General features: G+C 35.2%; 1 protein-coding gene across 4 annotated transcripts in view; it reads right to left on the bottom strand.

Annotated features, from left to right (window-relative positions):
• The window catches only part of TNFRSF19 (TNF receptor superfamily member 19), a 57,020-nt gene that overhangs the window by 3,428 nt on the left and 33,021 nt on the right, over positions 1-20,571 (bottom strand). For all 4 annotated transcript variants that reach the window (XM_059466427.1, XM_059466428.1, XM_059466430.1 and 1 more), the window contains 4 exons: positions 6,055-6,219; positions 4,669-4,794; positions 3,772-3,874; positions 1,337-1,737 (listed from right to left, as the gene is read on the bottom strand). In XM_059466427.1, coding sequence (XP_059322410.1) covers positions 1,344-1,737; positions 3,772-3,874; positions 4,669-4,794; positions 6,055-6,219 — 788 coding nt within the window. In that variant the 3' untranslated portion in view covers positions 1,337-1,343. The remainder of the gene's footprint in view (positions 1-1,336; positions 1,738-3,771; positions 3,875-4,668; positions 4,795-6,054; positions 6,220-20,571) is intronic.

Raw genomic sequence — 20,571 nt, 5'->3', positions numbered from 1 at the left:
GTAAATAATACATTGAGAGAAAGATGTGCCACCTGGATAAGGCTGATGTTGTCGGTGACACAGCAGATTTTCAGGTTACAAGTTCCGCTGAAGTCACTGGCAAAGCCATTCTAGATTTAGCAGTTCCCTTCCCTTTTCTCCTCTTGACAATGTCACCTAAACAATTAAGGAGTTACAAAGAAACTACTGCACTTATATGCTTTCAGAATATGTGTGGTTCTTGCTAAATACTAATTACTAATTACTTTCTACTTCAAATTTAGAAATAACATAAAAGTGTTAGTGCAAACCAAATGGAAGAGGATCAAAGGAATGCAGTTTCACTTCTGTAGATGGCCCAAAATGCTGGTAATTACAGATAGCATAATTTTCTTAATTAAATTTGGTGCATTATTAATATTAGTGGCAACTTCTTGTGTTCCTGCCTCTGAGTTCATGCACAGAAGACTTTCTCCTTTTCAGCCACAACCTGCATAGGCCTGGAGTAACAACACCACTTGCCATCAGAACACAGGCCATAATTTGGGATTATGTTTTATTTTTGTGTATGCCCAATATAAATTTCACAGATTAGTTATTTGAGGCCCCAGATTACTTCCAAAAGTAGAAAATTCAATTTTAAAAGTACGGAGCACAGGTAATATTAAAAAAGATATACGGATGAAGCAGCAGCAATGTGACTTTTTGCAACAGTTCCATTGTTACATAGTTGAGACAATTGTTTATCACCTCTTTGCATTTTGACCTCAGACCTGCATTTTCTCTGAGCTTTTATACATGAAGTTGCAATTTATGGACTAACTTACATTTTATCTGATGACATGGGAATATAAATGGCATTATAAGGCATTTGAGATTCCCATGTGTTTCTAGTACTACTGCAGTAACTCCACAGAAAGGCTTTGTAAATATTTTAAATGAACACTTGTATGCCTTTTATGCTTTGTTTGCAATAAGCAAAGCCAATTCCTCAGTTCTCACTCATAAACAAAGGCTAGCCTCACACGATGGTTTGGTCACAAGGCTATTAAACTGAATTTTTCTCTTAAAATTTAATGAAAAAAATCCTTGATAAAAGCTGACTGATGTACAGACTTACCCCTGTATTCTGACTAATATTTCAACATCACAGTTTGTGTAATTACACCTTTCAAATTTAGTTAATGATTTAAAAATGTGAAACTGCTGGATCTCTTGTAGAGGTTTAATTTATTTCAGCACTAGCTAGGTGTAACTTGTGGAGAAATATAACCATAGAACTTCTACAATTCTATATTTATCTAGCTCTACATGCCTGGAGCACTTATTCTCATTCCTTTGTAGTTATGTTTTTTACCTCTTTATCAGTCCGTAGAGTCATTTGTTGTTCCATTACACTTTGTCTTTGGCTGGCTTTCAGCAGTCACCGAGTTCTGAAGTGATGAAACTTCTGTGCATGTTCTATGTTCGGAGATTTCAAAGGACTTTGCAACATTTCCATCAAGAGACTTAGCTGAAAGAAGTACTTCACTTGGTTCCTGGTTATTATCCAATTCAACGGCGGCTGCATTTTCAGTCTCAGGGCTGCAGGATTTTGCAGATCCTCCAGCCAGTTCTGAATATGATTCACAGATAGAAATGCTGTCACAACAAGCTGAGTTTTGCATAAGAGGCCAAGCATCTGGAATGTCTCCACAGGCAGAGTGTGAAAGAGAACCAAGGAAAGCAGGAATCATTTCTCCAACAGAATCAGCAGCTCTGCAGAAGGATAAAAGGCACATGACTTACAAACCATTCCAGAAAATATTATCAGTATTTTAGTTACTGATCATTTGTAATAGGTATTTCAAGAAGGTTTAACAGGGTTATATTAATACTCTAAAGACATCCTGTACAAAGTAATTCTATGGAGAAGGAATACAGTCTGTTCCTTGGCAGGAAATGACAAAAGCTCTGGTGACCAATACTCTGGACGGTGAATCCAGGATTCCACAAAACGTGAACTACAGTTGGAGCTGTTTAGGGTCAGAAATATGACAAAAAATAATATAGTAGTGTTCAGGTATAAACACTGTCACAAAGAAGAACTTTTTTTTTCTCAGTGCATGGATAGGGGAGTATTAAGACAAGATGTAACAGGCTTAAAATGCAGCAATAAAGATGGTTGGGCAGAGTCTAGAATCTTCAACACTGAGGGGGTTTGCTTGGTTTGGTTTTTTAATTCCCCTAATTGTAGACAGACAAATATCTAATGGAAGTAAAAGAAGTAAAGTTGCTTCAGACTGGGAGAATGGAATAGGTAACAAGGCTTCTTGAAACTGTATTTGCTTTAAACCTGAAAACGTATACACTTTAGATTTTTCAGTTTGTTCTGTCTAGCCTTCAAAATGTGAAAAGTTTTTCTTCTATTCTCTTTTACATGTAAAGGACATAATGTTAAAGAAGAGCAAGAATTATTTTCTTTTTATGGAAAATGGAAGAAAGTATAAGTGGAAACTCAGTATTATCTACCTCAAGTGTATTTAAAGTGCATGATAATAGTGACATGTGCCAAACACTGTTGAAAATCCAGTAGTGTTTTTCACTATATATACACCAAAAAAAGTATTAACAAAGCCAGGAAGTTACAACAATGTTTTATTTCCAAAAACTGTCTGCAGATTTTTAAAAATGCAAGGGCTATGTTAAGTCTGATATGCAGTATGACAAAACTCGTCCCATATTAACACATCTAGAACAGTTTTTAAATAGCTTTACTCATTTCCAAAACATGACACTTTAATAGCTTTGATACACACACAAAGCATTTTCAGAGATGAGGCCAAAAGTCAGGACATTGCACCACAATTGAAGGAAATACATTATTCTGGCAAAGGAAATTGGCACGATCTCCATTTCTACTGGAAGAAACCACAGGATCTTTGATGTCCACATAGCATGGATATTACAGTTATTTTTAAAGCCTTAACCAAAAGATTCCTCAAAAAGTACACAACTCTCAATTTGTCAGCTTTGGTGGTATACAAGGATGACTCAAGCTTGTTGGTATTTAAACAAGTTGTTATAGAGAACTTAGATATTTGTACTTATGTCGCTAAGTCACCTTGCACAAACAATACTTATGAAGAAGCCGCCTCTACATTTTTAGTAACATGTGGCCATAAGAACAAAACAGCTGAAGACCAATTTAAACCTTATATGGAAAATCATTCTAGCTAAAAGAAATAAATACATCCTGTATTAAAATCTGTAACCAGGAAACTCTGAAGGACACCATAAGTTTTATGTATTTAGCTCGTGGCTCTGCTGTAAAAATAACTACTACTATACTTATACTCAGCTGATTGGGAGAAAATAAAAGCTAAAACCTGCTAGAAATTCAGAAATAATAGATACTTCAAATCCTGCAGTCCTAAAGAGTTCCTTAAAAATAATCTTCAGGCCACTTGTGAACTGTACCTTAATCCCCTCAAATTTATGAGTTTATGCAGCAACTTGCTAACCATTAGCAGAAGAGGGGGTGGCTAAAGCCTATAAGGTGCCACAGACTAGAAGGAACATTATCTGCTTGTGAGAGAAGCCACTTCAGAGAAATCATGGATCAAGTCAGCATTTACTAAGTAATACTTAATTTTGTCACCATAAACCTATTCTTGCACAACATGGGATGATATGGGTACAGCTCATCAAAATCCCTCATTCCACTTCAAGCAGCTGTTGTCTCTGTATAAATATTGATTTGACTGCATAAAAATGCTCCATGTTTAATACATATTTGTAAAACTAAGTTACCTTTCATTGAGTGTGGTCTGTGAGTGGAAAGCACAACTGTGACTGCTGTGCTCCATGCTACAGGTTTCATCACAGCACAGTGAGGGAATCAAGTGAACTGGTCCTGAGGAATGAAAATTAATTTTAATAGTGTTAAAACTCTGTATAAATTTAGTCTCCGATCTTTTTCAAACTTGAGTATTAGTTTGCCAGTTACATTATAATACATGAATTGAGGAAATTCAGCAAGAGATTTCTTTCTGTAAAAACATTAAAAAAAATATCGTTATTCCTTTAGAATTGAAATATCTATAAAAGCCAAGTCCTTCCTCTAGTAGTAACATAGAAGCCAGTCATGAGTACCTATTTTTTAAATTAATTTTCTTCTTCTCAGTTGAATATACATAAGTGGAAGCTTTCTGAGTAAAGCTATCAGGACGATATTTAATCCTGTGCTTTTGTGTTAAATTATGTATTTCTTAATTATTCTTATTATTTCTTATTGTCTTATTATTTCTTCTTATTATTTCCTAATGTCATAACTGCATCTGTTCTGATAAGACTTCACAAAATGACAAGGATTTGAACTGTCCATGTTGTTGTCCACGTTTAGCATTCATACCACATTCTTAGATACTCTCTGGTAAATCCTTCACACTAATTTAAGTCTCAAAGCCATATGCAGTGCTATTTTTATCAGGAATAAATAAGATAGACATTTTAATTTTTTTCAAGTGAAGTCACTAAAATGAATACAGGAAGAAACAAAAAAAAAAAAACCCAAATAGCTACTTACTTCTGCTTATTAAGAAATTAGCCTCTGACAAAGGTTAGTTTGACAGTGTTAGCTCTGCAGTTGAATTGCCACAACTCAAGTGTTAGATAAAATAAAGTCACCTTTCAGCAGACATAACATACCACATGTCTGTGATGCACTTCTTTGGCACTGGCAGCATGTTCTGTGGTCATGTTCACTTAGCCGTGGTCTATCAAAACATGATAATTCAGAGCCATTGTAGTGAATGTCTTGTGATCTCAGAGACCCTTTGAACGAAGTGAATAAAAGTCCATGTCAGCAAGTGTTACCCTTTTCCCTGCTCAGAGCCCTCTATCTTTATAAAATGTGTAATGTCATGCTATAAAGTATGTCCATACATTTTCCAGCTGAAAGACCCACAGTGACCATGTGGCTTCCAATAATGTAAACCACAGATTTTGCAACAAAGCCTAGAACAGCTGGTTCAACTGCAGCCTCTTCTAGGAAGACATCTGCTCTCATTTGGATGATTTGAGAGTATATCTTATTCACTGTTACATTTCTGCAGTGTTTAATGATTCTCAGTGATTCCCATCTGAAATTTTCCAGAGTCAGCTTTCAGCTACTGGGATTTTGTTTATATTATCTTAAAGAGCTTTATATTAACAGCAGACTACCTTTAATCTCTATAATTGTAGGCAAAGGCAAACAAGTTACTGCACTTCACTAAATGATGTCTGAGTTCACTGTGTCAGAATTTCTCAAAACTCATGGGTAAAGCAAATTCTAGGTTAGGAATAATTCTTACAATGCCTGTGAAAACCTCTGAACATTTCTGCTTGTGCTGAGAGCAGCAGCAACATCAACTTAACCAAGATAGTATTCTTGTTTGGCATCCAGGGTTCAGTAGATGCTATAAACATATTTTAATAAAAGTTTTATAAAACTATAAATGGGAACTAGAGTGCTTTTCACTTTTTTCTTTCTTAATTTAAATTAAGAGGCAGAAAAATATTTATTATAAAAAAATTACATTGATGAGCTGTTAGGGATTTAAAAGAAATTTACAGATCTGTCTCATGCATTTAATTAATCTTGAATATGCCCATAAAACCAAAACTGTTAAGGACAAATCTCTCATCTACACTGGCCACATTCATTATCTTGATGAACTAATCTTTGTTTCACAATAGTATTTAATGCACAAATCTTCCAAACTGGTATTTCCACATTGACATTGCAACTCTGTAATGTCCCATCTTGGATCATGAATAGTCCAAATGTATCTGTGCAGCCTCTAGCAGAGTGTGGCATGGGGCTGATGTAATTGGAGTATTTCTGGGCATTTACACAGCATTTTCTCAGTAGCAGCTGCAACTTTCAAGTTGGCAAACTTGGATGGAGTCCTGGGCTCTGCTGTATTGACCATCTCAATCTAAACTTGCTGAAATGATGTAGACATTTCATTTCTTTACCTACAGAGGGATCTGCCAAACTAATACCACTCCATAAGTATTACCAAGAAAGGGTAAAAACTGGAAACTCACAGCTTGGTTTCTTCTCCATGAACTGCCTCTTGCAATAGATAACACAAAGGATGAGAAGAGCCAAGAGCACTGTTGCAAGTGCACTGCAGATAACAGCTGCCAGAGCAGTGTCTCGAGGGCTGGAAGCAGTTGAAGGAATCTTCACAAGATTTACCTTGGTAGTACCTGAAATACAATTAAATAATGATTAAGCCAAACTGCAGACGTTTCCAGAATATAGTCATGTAAATGAAAGTCTGGGAAACAGAAGAAATTTCTGGCATAGAAAAAAAGAGAATGTTTTTCAAAAAAAAGAAAACGTATTTCTATGTGCAACATTAGTTGCACATGTAGATAGATATGATCATCAGCACCTTCAGTATGAAAAGGGGTCTTAGAAAAGACATATTACAAAATGTGCCATAATGAGTGGAGATGCACACCAACACATTCAGAATGTCCATGAGAATGGGAATCAGATCCTCCCTATGAAAACAAGGACATTTGAATGTTTAATGCCACATGAATTTAATATGGAGAACATTTCCTAGGGCAGAGCTGAGAGAGTGATCCACTAGAGGGAGGCACAAATACATGAACTTCCCTTAATAAGGAAACTTTCTGGGCACTGAGACACCCACAGAAGTTCAAATGTCATCAAAATTATCATCCTACTTTGTTGCATATGTCATCACACCATAGTAATTTCCAAGATCAAACCCAAGATTTCAACTCTGCAAGCTCTTTTTCTTCAGTGATTTTTTTTTTAATACTAGATAATACCTCTAGTCAACATTCAACAGATTAACTTTATACCCAAATTAGTGAAGACTTAAGCAATGTTTCCAGCTACAAATATTTTCACCTTTAGGCGGAAGGTGAAAAATATTTTTAAAGGATCAAAACTTTAACTACAACTGTTGAAACTGTCTTTTGTATTTTAATATTAAATTATTTTTTAAACAATCTATGAATTTTGACAGCCCATCTATTTCAATCTACTGTGAAGTCTTCCTAAATTCAATAAGAAAAAAGGAATAAAACATAAATAACTTCTATGACAGCAAAATTTTAAGAAACCACAAACCATATTTTACTAACTTTCAAAAATAAATTACCATGCCTATTTACCCCAGAAGATATTTGGTAAAAATCTAGAGACTATAATATCCTAAGAAATGGTCCATGCAGTCATAAGTTTAAATTGTGAGATAAATATCTGCCAGAGTATATTAAAACCTCTAATCAAATTGTACATAAATACAATTGTTCAATATCATTACTGCAATTTCATGATGTCAGGAAAGAACTTCCTAGCTTAGCTAGTGCAATCAGTGGAACGGTATTACTAAGGAATAATTTTCTGGAATAGTAGTGGTATTTCCTCTACACAGATCAAACATGGGTACCAAAGTGTTTGTGATACTTTATTGCTTTGTTATATAGAGATTGACAAAACCTAGGCATTTTGAAAAATTGACTTAATTCTATGACTTTAAAGCACTTAATGCCAAAGGAAAACACTATTCTATGAAATAAAGAATCCAGAAAATTAAAAAAATAACCCAAAAAATGAATTAAATAAAAACAGTTTATGCAGCTTACAGTATCATGTAGTTGCTAGTAAATAGGGTAATATAAAAAAGTGGAGAGATCAGATCATGGCCATTCATTATACAGAAGAAAGTTAGTTTAGCTGCTTATTTCCTGATTTCAGCATGAAGATAAACAAGTATCACTGCATTCTCATCTGCTTAAATATTTTCATTTACCTTCAATTTGTACTATTATATTCCACTGTCACATCAAAATCTGAAGAGTAAATTCACAGCAGATCATTTTTACATGCTTTCAACTTGCCTAATCGCACATAGTGAAGCAACTGGGGAAAGTACAACAGAGAGCCACAAAAATGACTGAGGAACTGAAGAGTCTCTCTCTTATGATCAGTTTGAGAGAGCTGGGATGGCTCAAGCTCAAGAAGGCTCAGGGGAACCTCCTCAGTTTGTATAAATCCTTGGAGGGAGCATGCACATAGGACAGAGCCATGCTCCATTCTCAGTCAGAGCTATGTGCTATGGCCTCTTTTCCAAATCTCCAATATTACTTCTAAAGAAAATGCAATAAGTGTCATAATAATTTGTCATTACTTGAATGCTCTTGGCAGGAGCACCTCAATCTTCCACAGAAAAAACTTTTCACTCAGTTTCTAGGATTCTTGCAGCTGTAGTTTACAGTTTATAGTTTAAGCAGACTGAAAAAATTTCTGCATGAAGTTTCAGGATTTTTGTGAGAAGCAGTAAATATATGTAAAATCCTGTCTATATAGCTAGGTGTGCTGGTTTTGGTGTGAAGATCAGACTGTGCTTTGGTATCAGGTTTTCAGTTTTAGTTAACTGCCTGATCTAGTCTTTAGAAGGTTAAAAAGAGACTGGAAAAGTATTTAAAAACAAGACAATAAAAAAAGTGATCTGAACATCTTCAAATATTTTCCATATCAATACATCTATTTGCATTAATGTACATAAGAGCACTAAACAATTCTTTACAATTAGGCCTTCATAATTTGCAGAAAAAAGAATTATCAATTTTGAAGGGCAAAAAAGAAAAAGAGCACAGGAGATGAAGTTTCTATGTTTTTGTCTCTGTTCATTTGCTAACAAAATACATCTATTTTCAAGTATGGTTACATATTACATATTCTAGGAAAATATAAATTATATATTTCTTTAACGTCCACCAGCAATATTCAAACTGGAAATGCAGTGATTTCATTTTAAATAGGGATAGCAAAACTGAATTTTTTTTAGCCATCTAGCTATTTAAGATTCATTTTGTTGATTTTTTTCACTTGAGAAAGCAATTTTCTATTCCTGAGAATGTCTACCACTCATCTTCACCTTCAAAGAACTTTTTGGAATAGCTACTCTGAGCAGTCCATTGTAGTCTAGCTCTAATTATAATGATAGTGATCTTCCCTGCAGAGACCAACATTTCAAAAGTGGATTGCTATTGTAGAAGTGGCCCGTTGGGCATTGCTTTCAGTGTTACTCAGACATGTATGCATTTTCATAAACTCTTTCTTTTCACAGACTTAATGGTCCCACTTCAGTAAAGCAAGGAGTTGCATTTTAAATTTAAACTTGTACTTACTTACATCTATTAGATGATTACATGATTCAATTTAAATATGCAATTAAACACTTTGTGAACTGGATGGGATACATTCAGAAAGGAGGGAGGAGGTGCACACGGTTTTCTGATTGTGGAAAGCATGTGCATATTATCTGTATTTTATTTAAGAAGTTGATTTCCTTTTTTAAGTCTTAGTTCTAGCATATTCTGAAAATGTGCTAATGTTGAAGGAGAATTGCCCAAAATATCAAACTGTCTGCTGCATAATTTTGAGCAGTAAGCCTAAATACGAATTCTTCCCTTAATTAATCAATATTACATTATAATGGCAGTATATGCAAAGGTGTGGTCCTTAAAAGCAAGTTAAGTTTCTGTTAATCCAAGGCAGTTAAACAGCAGTAACTCAGCTAATATGGAACATATGAATCCCAGCTGTATCACTAAAATCTCTGCCAATAAACAGAATAGCTGATTTTTCGGCCTATTATACCAAACAGCAAGAGACAGGGAAAAATATAAAAATACTTTGTCACTGATTTCATGTTTGTTTTCTCCATTTTTATTTATTTATTTTTTCAGAACCGTAATTAATTACAGTTGCTACTGGAATCAGCAAGCCTAAAAGAAAGCTTTTTGTCCTAGATCAACCATGTGAAAACAGAACTTGGAATGCTGTATTTTTCTTCCATGGATACAGGAAACATATAGTTTCCTATAAACTAGTAAAGCTGAGGAGGATTAAATGTGGAATATTATGTTTGGGTTTCTTTCTTAACGTGTCCAGTCAATGCTAACCTAAAGAGAGTTTACTCAAAATAACAAAGCTAATCTTTCACTTAAAAAGCAGTAAAATGGTAACACTGTACAGAGTGCCATCTGTTACTATTAGGATTGGAAGTAAAATGCAAAGCTTAAAATGCTGTTAATTCCTGGAATATAGGTATTCCTGGTTGACAGGGGAAAGGAATATTTGCCTATTACAAAAGCTGTTTTCCCATTACCTTTATGTTGAATGGCCCAACTCAGTTGTATCAACCTTAATTTGACAAGAATTAAGGGCTCAGACATACCCTCAAGTTATGTAATTTAACAAGTTACTGCTTGTCAGCTGCACTGCAGTGGCTATCTGTGTGTGTGCCCTTGATCCACGGAAAAGGCAAGGCAGCATAAAGCAATGTGCCTCACTTTGAAATTCCTCCATTTTGAAAAAAAAATAAAATTATATTCATTTAAAAGTAAGAAGGCAATATGCTTACCTAGCCCCAAACAAGCAGAAGGATGTTTTATATATCCTTATATATTATATAGACAATTCAGACACTACATGTACAAGATCTGTATACATAGATTAAATACAACTGTTTTATGTACTACTTGAGCATCAACATAAATGGAAAGCAAGTTTCCCCAAAAATATCTTTGAGTCTTTACAAAGCAGCAGATTGCCTCCCTTCTCCTGGTCTTTCAAGTAGGAGGTAAGAAACTCTATTAAATTACTGTTGGAGACTGTGGTAAACAGTGGGGACAGAGTCTCCCAACATCTGTAAAAAGACAGCCTTTTGTGTGCACGGCCTACACCCAAAGTTCATCACGTCAAACCACATTTTTCAAATGTGCTCCAAGTGCTGACTACAATTTTTTTCTTTTTGTTAGTTTTATTTTGCTGGGTTTGTTACTTTTTTAATAAATGTACCAAAAAGCCCTGGGGGAGAAAATGACTATTCAAGTATTTATCCATTGTTTGGAAATCCTGAGAAATATGCTTATAAATTAAAATCTTTGAAATTTGATTTATTCATTTCCAAGACCATTTCTCTTGCACTGTGTATTTTCACAAACTCCAGCTGCTGACAGGCTTTTATGTTTAAAATAGTAGAACAATTGCACTGTGTATGTGAATTTAAAATATATATTAACTCCACAGCACTGGATATACACTACAATGTCTGTAAGGCATAGTCAACCTCTGCTACACATTTTTCTTTTAGCAATTCAGAGATGTGAAATCTTGGTATTACCATGGTGATCTAAATTGAGCCACTGTAGGGGCACAAAAGTAACATTGTTTCATACACAAAACTTCCAACTTCAAGAATTGTCTAGCATGTGAATATAGAAGTCCATGAGAGTAACAGCTCAGACCACTGCTACCCTCAAATAACAAAAACCCGAGTAAGAAAAAAAAATCAGAGGAAGTGGGAGGAAATCTGTGTCACCACTGAACTACACATTCTACCCCCCAACATAAGTGGTTATTACTAAGAAAAGACAGATCTCTCCTGCATAAACTGGAAACACCCAGCATGATCTGATGGCACCAAGTCTGTGTTGCTGTTAATGATTGTGGTGGTGTCAGCAATTTCCTTTTTGACTTTTGCTTCTAGAAGCCAACTTTACATTGCTGACAGTTGAGGGTGGGCAACACCTATTTTCTTGAAAATGCAACTTCTTTTTTAGGTGTTTTCATATGTTTATGTCCCATAAAACCTATGTCAGAACATATGAGATTGCTTGATACAGCAGAAAATCTATTTTCTTACATCACCTCTAACTTGTAATTTTAAACACATTCTTTGCCAGATATGTTCTGTGAAATAGAACATGCTATTTTAGGCTTTGTATTTTTTCTTGTTCAAATCCAACTCTAGAATTTATCCACCTCACACAGGCTATGAAAGGTGTTTCATCTTTTCAATAGAAAATGAAAGCAGGAAGTATTTTTTGTATTTTTTCGTATTTTTGCACTCTATATTCTGTATGTGCAGTCTTATTTAATCTTTAGGACTATCCAGTTAGAGAATAAAATATCCCTGTGCAGAATTTGAGTCAATTCAGTCTGTTTATGACAGTTTCTGCTCTATTCAGTCTCTGTACACACTCTGTTGCTCTCAGTCCCAAAACACTTCCACAAGACATGGCCCATATAAACAGAGGAGTTTGCATTGCTGAAAAGCAAATCATGTTCAGGGGGCAACTACTGCCATCACCCTTTTGCTAAGGGAGGAGAGGGGAGCCATGAACCCTCAGAATCTACCTGCATATTCACCAGTTAAATGACAATGGCATGCATGTAAACAGAAGAGTCAGCGCATCTGAAGGCTGTCTCCTTAGCCCATAGAGAATAACATGCTTTCATTAATCAAAACTGTAACAGAACATTGTGAATCCCATGCATTCAGGTTACAGATCTGTTCCAAAAGGTTCAAACAAGCTCTTAAAGCTGCTGGCTGATGAGGTTGGATTGGTGCATAGATTGGTTTTCAGTAGGTTGAAATATGAGAGAGTGCAAAGCTCTGTCCTGGGTCCATGGGTAGTCCAGGGCTGGTAGAGCAGCCAAGCCTTCCCCTAGACAGGGAACATACATGCTCTTCCATACACATCTATGTATTTATTTGTCCAAATCCCAGTAAAGCAAGAAATTATATGTAAATCAGTCACAAAAGAGTTTTTGTTCCTCACTGATTCAACAAGAAGTAATTTCTAACACTTTACTTTCTATCCCAAAAACTTCCCTCCTTATCCTCGTTCAGCTGTGGTAACACCCAGGGAGTAACGCTAAAACTTTCATAATGATTGCAAGACTGTGCCCTAAGTTTGTTGACACAAATTTCCATAAACATCACTATGCAATACATTTTCAAGAACTATAGCTTTTGTCCTTGCTTAAAAAAGTCTTTGTAAAGGTAACAATACTCAGCTATTCCACTTCACAGAGCAAGCTGCTCTGTCATCACAATAGCAGAGTATACTGTGTTATAATTAATTCATAAAGTTTCTAAAGCTTTAGAAAATAGTGATTATATATTCAAAAACAAATATATCAATAAGTGATACATTAAGAAAAACTACTCTATTTGGATATCAAATTAGGTGCAGGAATAATTTCCTTATTATGGTCAAAAAGCAGCTTCTTGAATTGGCCAAATAACTTATTGAGTCCAGACATCTAGATGTTCCAGCAGCTACCAGAAAATTCAATAAAGTTTTAGTAACTTTACGTTGTTGCGTCTTGGCCTAAAATTAAAATCTGAAATAACTGGGAAAGGAAAACAAAATCCTGATATTTAGAAACAACTTCACTCTTCCAATTCTCTGTAATGTACTAACATTTTTTGCTACCAAATATGAAAAATATAAATGCCAAGGAAATTCTTTGAAGTATTAGAAATCCCATGCAGAAAGAGCCTAGTTATTAGATATGAATAATAAAAATCAGTTCTCAAAGAGATCTGGAAATACATAAGTATGTGCATGTGTGTTCAACACTGGACTATTTATTACATTAAAATTTCAAAAGCTTATTTCCAAATTGAGAGAATATATGAGAAATAAAAAAAAGAAGACCCATAACTTTCAGATTGCAGATAATTCAGGGTAACCTAAAAGTCAATACATATAAAATATTGATGCCATTGTATTTTGGTATCCATTTTGAAAAGTGACAAAGGGACAAGGCTTAACCTGTAAAATCTGTAATTTTAAAATACAGATCTATCTGGGAAGCTAAAGGCCTGTATTAGGTTACATATTTCCTATACCATGTGAAGAAAAGGTTAAATACAGAATAGAATCTGAAATATCTGTCACATGAGTAACACAGTTCCTTATGTCACCATGCTCAGCCTATAGATACAGAAACCTGGAGAAGGATAATGTACTTTGCTCCTCCCATAAATTACTCAGAGGCAGAGGAGTCTCCACTTCTCTTAAAACTCTATGGAGAACAAAAATCTATGATCTTATTTTGAAATTAAATTAAGAGACAAATCACATGCATGGCTTATAATGCCTTTCAGATGCAGCTCTTGAAAGAGAAGGTAATGATGGCATTTCTGCCTTCTGAGAAAGCTTAAAAGCTCTTTGCCAAGACATATCAAATGAAGACTCTTCTACCACCTTCATGGAGATTGTTTTAGCCACTGGGCTAGAAGCTGAGCTGGGTAAAAGCTTATTTCTCCTCCCCAGTTGAATTTGTCCAGTTGTGAAGCTTTGGCAGAAGGAGTAAGGGCCCCTCTTTGCACAGCTGACAGTCACGTGATATGCAGACCGGAACAAAATTAAATAAACTAGACTTAGGTTTGCTCAGCAATTACATTTTTCCTGCTTACAATTATGTTTAAATACCACTAAGTTACCTTAAATTCTCCACACAAGGCACATGTTGGGGAGAGAAATAAGGGAAAACTAGGAAAACAAAAAGTATGCTTATGCACTAGGGAAAACAAAAAGTATGTTTATGTAATTGAGACAGTTTCATAATACACTCCACTGAGCTGAATTACAATTCTGAATTAAGGTTAAGAGTTGCATAACCAATGCTACTAGTATTTTCAAAGTTTTTAACTTTGCAATCCCAAGATCTTTTAAAACCACTTTTTTGGGAGGAGTAAGTAACACAAAATACATGGGATTAAATATAAATTTTCAAAATTTTCTAATATAGAGGATAACACCTTTAGAAGTTGGGCATGCATCTGCAGCTTGTTCTATTAGTGCAGAAATCATAAATGCTGTAATTTACTGCAAAGAAATTACCTAAATGCATCAGTGTGCATGCACATGCAAACTGCAATACAAATGAAAAAGCTGGAGCTTTGACATCAGAAATAACAATAGCTTATGAAAAGCAGCTATTAATTCACCACTTAGAGCTGTGGGGACCAGAAAGTCAAGTTATACAGAACAAAAGGCTGCTATATACCAGATCCTTGCTTTATTACATTACTTAATCTGAAACATCACACCTCCCCTCTTTAACAGAAGTCAGTAGGAATTAGCCATACAATACAGAAGACATTCTGAAAGGTTATCTTTGAAAAATCAAGCTTTAAAAATGAGAGTCATCTGACCAAAGCAAAGATCTGCTTTGGAGGGAATCACCTGGACTTTCTCTACAGCGGATGGGGAGGGCTGGGGGGGGTGTGTGGGTAGGAGAAATTAGGGTGTAATTAGTCTGATTTGTTTTAAACACCACACTTGAACTCTCCATATAGAGAGAACTTCAGACCACCAGCTCATAGATGTAGCCATTACACATATTCACAGTCAAGAAGGTGGCATCCAACCCTGGTTTTGTCAAGAAACAATGAAGGGTTGTGAAGGCCTTTGACTTCCTCTGTTTCAGTTTGCTAAAAGATGTTAAACATTTTATGTCACTTCCATTGAAAGGATAAAAGTCAGTCACAACAGCAAAATCTGTAACAACTTCTTTATAGTGGCAGAACCCCAGAAAAGTCCAGCAATATTTAATACCTCACATTCTGCATGGAATATAAAATAGCGGGTAGCAAATAAAGTGAGACTTACAGAATTCCAGGTTTTGCCTATCCTGTGCTTTACAAACAAAGGCCCAGTGGGAAATAATATGCAACAATGTAAATAAAACCAGTATTAGAGTAACTATATATGAGGGAATCTCATGGTCGTAGGCCTCAGTTCTGGCATATTCTAACTTTAGCAAGTTCTCTTAGAATATGGGCTTTGGTTTGTAAGAGACATTTTATCAAAAAGTAAGAAAAACATTTTTCTAAATTCTTATTTGTGTTTTTACTTATATAGCAGGAGTAAAAACATTTACACTATGAAAAGTAATTTTCCTCCTTAAAATTAATTATAAAGAAAAAAAGAGCAAGATCAGGTTTTAGGGAGTCAGACACAATCATTCAATGTTGAATTGCAGTTTTCATCTCACCAGATATTGGCATCTAGGTGAAATTCATTACTATAGAAATCTGAAGGTCTGAACACAAAGCCAGAGCTAGACACCTTAGGCTCTCTTTCTAAAACAAAGCCAGAAACAGAATCTCCTGAGAAGTAATTATTCTGAAAAGGCTTGAAAGACTGCTTAGTGTTAGTCACTGAAGCTTACCTTACCTTATCTGGCTTGCCTGAACTCTTGTGGTACCTAATTCTCACCCGATTGGGAGTTTGGGCAGGCAACTTCAGTGCTAAGCATTAACTTTTAGATGCCCAAATTAAGGTGCACTAATTCCATCTTAAATTTCCACATGCATACAGGGTAACTATAAATCCCATTCAGTAATATGCACATAGAATCGTACCACTGGACTGAAATGAAACTTCACCAAAACTGGTGGACACCACCCTTTAGGTTAAAAAGCTCTAAGAAAGAGCTCATGTTTTTAGGAAACAGTCACAGACTATACCTCAAAGGCACATGTCACTGCCCGAAATAACATGTGAGATTATTCTATGATCTTTGTAAAAGAGGAGTTTGGCAGTACACTGCTTTAGCACAAATGAACCAGTAAGAGTGAGAATGTGTGAGGTCTATCACCCAAAAAATTAAAGGTGAGCAAAGTAGAGGAAAATAATCTGAAGGATACAAGTGATCTGTAAGAACATTAGGCCCTTCTTCTATAATGCTGCTCCCAGCTCATGAGGTGTTGGTTTATAATGAATCATTACTGCCAAGGTGCTCAGCACACAACCCCTGTTATAAGGCTATTGTATTTTATCCTACTTCCAATACATTCCAGTCCTCCAGGTAATTCCAGTCCTCTGGTGTGATATTTCAGTACACTTTTGCTGGACAATGATTTTCTTAATAGGGCTGGCAGTATGGAAAGTTTGAGCCTAGATGGATTCTGTATTTTCTTAAGAACAAGATATTTAAGTGGAACATAGCCAAAGAATTTTGTAGCTGAGCAACTCAGAGTCATTGAATCCTTAGAAGTTGAGACAGATCTTTAAGATCATTGAGTCAAATAGTACCTACCAGCACCAAGTAGAATAAAAACCCCAACACACTACTGTGCACTTGTTTGGCAACATTTTATATTCATGTGGCCAGTCACAGCTTGGACTCTGTACCCAAAGTCAGAGCAGTCAGCATGGATTTATACCAGAGGTACCAAAACTCAGTGCTTCTGAAGTGGTGCTAATGCAACCATTCCTTGTATGATTAAGAGAGATACATTTGAACCAGTATTTTCAGTCTGAATGCAGCTTAAAAGCATGTTATTAAATTAATATATTTGAAACAGTCTAATGCTTCTGTAATTAGAAAATGTCTAAAAAATACTGAAAAGCTGTAACCAGCACTTATTCTTTTCAGATTGCCCCTAAAAACAATAAAGCAAAAGTTTACTGAAAAAAAAAACCCCAAAAATGTTCTTCAGCTTTACTGCAATGCATGCAATCCTGGAATAATTTTGAATAACCTAATGCCTGAGTTAAATAAGAGCCTTGCAAATCCACTCCATACAGAAAATAGATAATTGCTTATAGCTACTGCAAGCCTGGGCTGAAGGGCTACCCACACTAGTAAGTGCACATAAGGCAAAAACCATAGGAAATAGTACTTATTCACTACAGGTCACAGATTAGCCCCTTCTCTGTAACTCAGGAATTTCAAGCTCACTTTAATCTAGTGTAATTGAGCAAACCAGCTCTTACATTAAAAAGTAATGATTAAGTTAAATTTCTTGCAGACTTTCTGTACCTAAAACAAACATGCAGTATGCCTCTGGCAAAGAAGAATACTAATTATAGGATTGACTCATAAGATGAAAGGTTGCACAAGTTACTACTAGAAACTGAGGTATGGTAAGCTGCTTTGAAAAAACACATTGAAATTCTCATAGTCTGCAGTTGAGAATTTAATGTTCTAACTGTACTTAACAGTGTCAAGAAACAAAACTAAATATGCTTGCAAACTGCTTGTTCACATTTTAGATGAACAAGCTAGAAGTGAACACAGTGATTACTTCATCATTCTGTAATAAGTATTTTTAAAATGTAATATAGAAGTGAGCTCTACAGTGAGTTTTTATTACATGAAAACTGGTCATTCTTAGCTTTCTTTTGTTATATAAAACATGGTCTTACAATGGGTATTCGAGGATTCATTGCTTGACTTCATTCTTAATGCAACAATTAATTCCCTAATTTAATAGGAATCACAAAAGAAACACATCTCCAAGGCTTCAGACATCTCTGGGAAAGGATATGCAAGTTCAAAAGTAGTTTTGCATTTCCAGCTGCAGCTTTCACTGGGATTAGCAGACAGAGTTGCCAGCTGTGAGTTAGAACAAAGATAGAAAACATGCCCTATGTGTTGTCATGAACTGATCAGATACAACCTTCTGAAGGCCAGATGGGCACTGCTTATGTGAACTCCTATTATCAGCTGCACGAGCTTGGGATGTGAATTCATGAAATAAATGAAATTTGATTCAATTTATTTTAAAAATCACATGTTGACATTTCTACTTTAATTTTAAGATATATACTTTCCATCATATTCTAGCATGAAACAAGGAATGTATTTTCCAAGAACACTGTGGAATACAGTGTTCTCTCCAAAATACATTAATACATACTTTAGTAGATAAAAATGGATTACATATAATTAGTGCAATTCTCATGCTGAAACTTGACAGCCAAGGCCACTCTGAGCACTTCAGCTTGGTCAAACTTCACATCAACTTCATCTATTTAAAGGTATACTGGATTATGACCATATACATTTTATATATTACACTTCCAGAGATTATGAAAAAGTAGTGTTAAAAAAAGACATTTCTATTCCTAATTTATTCTATGATTTCCATGTGTATTATGGAGCCATTTATATTTGCTCACTCTGAAATAATTTAATATTTATATTGCTAACACGTTACTAAGTAGAGACTACTAATACTAATCTAGATTTTATATTAGATAGATGGCTTTCTTAAAGTTTCAAACTTTAGTATTCAAATTTTTCTGCTCTTTCCCCCAGTCATAACAAATGAATGGTTTCAAGAGGTTCAGAAATTATAATTTGTTTTCCATTATTTTCTTTTCTGTACATTTTCTGCCATCAACAAATGTGGTAGAGGTTTATGCCACAACTTTCTCATCTCAATAAGTGCACTAATGTGGCTTCCCTCTTCACTATTCATTCATTTGTTTTGGTAAAATCTGAAAATTCTTTGTCTGAGATCTGTTACTCTGTCAGCACAGACAAATTAGTCATCATGGTCAAAAGGATTAAAAGGAATAAATGACAACAATATAGATACACTGTGTTCACCTAGGAAAGCAAACTGAAAAAAGCCACAATTCTGTTCTTAACATGTATCTTAAAAAGTTTACAATAACACTTAAATTTACAATTCTGAAATTATTTTTAGCAGACAAAAATAACAACTGTCACACCTATGAGCCACTGGCAATATTCACCATGCTTAAATACATAATACATAATAATGGAAGGCAAATTCCTTCTTTTCAGAAATCTAGCCTTCCACAGCAAGGGAGGAAAAAGCAGTTTCCCCCAAAGAACACAAAACTGGCAGGAAGGAAAATTCTTGTACGGACCCAGAGATTAGAGTGATGCAGGCATTAAAGAAATTATCCATGTCCTCAATAATAACCACCCAGTGCTCTGATAGGTGTTCAGTCAACAAAGCCAACCCAGTTCACTCAGAACTTAGAGTGATGCAGAATGACAGGAGATGTTTGGCTGTGAGCAACAAAGCCTTTTGAAACTGCAGCAGTGTCTGTGAGAGACAACCAGCACAAGTGTGGGACACAAGCTCATCCAATTCTGGAAGAGAAAACCTTATGGCTGCATCCCACTTGTGCTACATCACAAGCCTGCACAAAGTAACAGCAGGAAAGGACTAGGAAAGAACAAGGCTTCTCCACTTTGGTAATTTTCCTCTGTTGCACAAACTACCGCATTACTTCATATACAAACACTCTTCAATACAGAAATTTTTATTTATATTTTGATCCAGAAGAACGTGTCACAATCCATCTCACACAGCTCTAATTATGGAAACCTGCGTGAAATCAATCTAACAAACCATGTTCTGTGTAAAGAAAAACCACATATTATAATTACCACATGTAGTTAAAGGAAAGGTTCAACCATTTGCTGGGAAATTAACATGCAGAAAAGGGGAATTCAAAGCAAGTTCTCTAAAGCCTCCAGAAATACTACCATGACATATGCATTAAAATCCAAATTTTGTTTGGCTTTGTATTTCTACTCCAAACTCTGAACCATATCCTGGTCTTGCATACTCCACAGAAATATTTATTTTTATATCAAGGGTATTGTATCTTTTTACACAGAAAATATTTGCATTTCAGAAGGGTAAATGCAATTATAATGAGGGAAAGACAAGAAGACAATACATTTCTGAATTAAAAGGGGCTAAACCCACACCAGTTAACACAGCAGAATGTTGTCTAGTGATTCTTTTGTGTAGATTCAATCGCTGATGTAGAGGATTACTCATTATAGTGCATGAAGCAATGTATTAAACCTTTGCAAAGCCTTTACAGTGTCATATTCAGCTTTTTAAGTTTCCATTGGATATTATCAACAGACCTCCTTTATGACTTGCTGGTCAGTCTCAATGCATCTAATAATACAAAAGCAGTAAC

The sequence above is a fragment of the Ammospiza nelsoni genome, chromosome 2, assembly GCF_027579445.1.
Source record: "Ammospiza nelsoni isolate bAmmNel1 chromosome 2, bAmmNel1.pri, whole genome shotgun sequence".
Classification (NCBI taxonomy): domain Eukaryota; kingdom Metazoa; phylum Chordata; class Aves; order Passeriformes; family Passerellidae; genus Ammospiza; species Ammospiza nelsoni.
The sequence above is the reverse complement of the archived record's forward strand: the minus strand, read 5'-3'. Positions and strand labels throughout refer to the sequence as shown.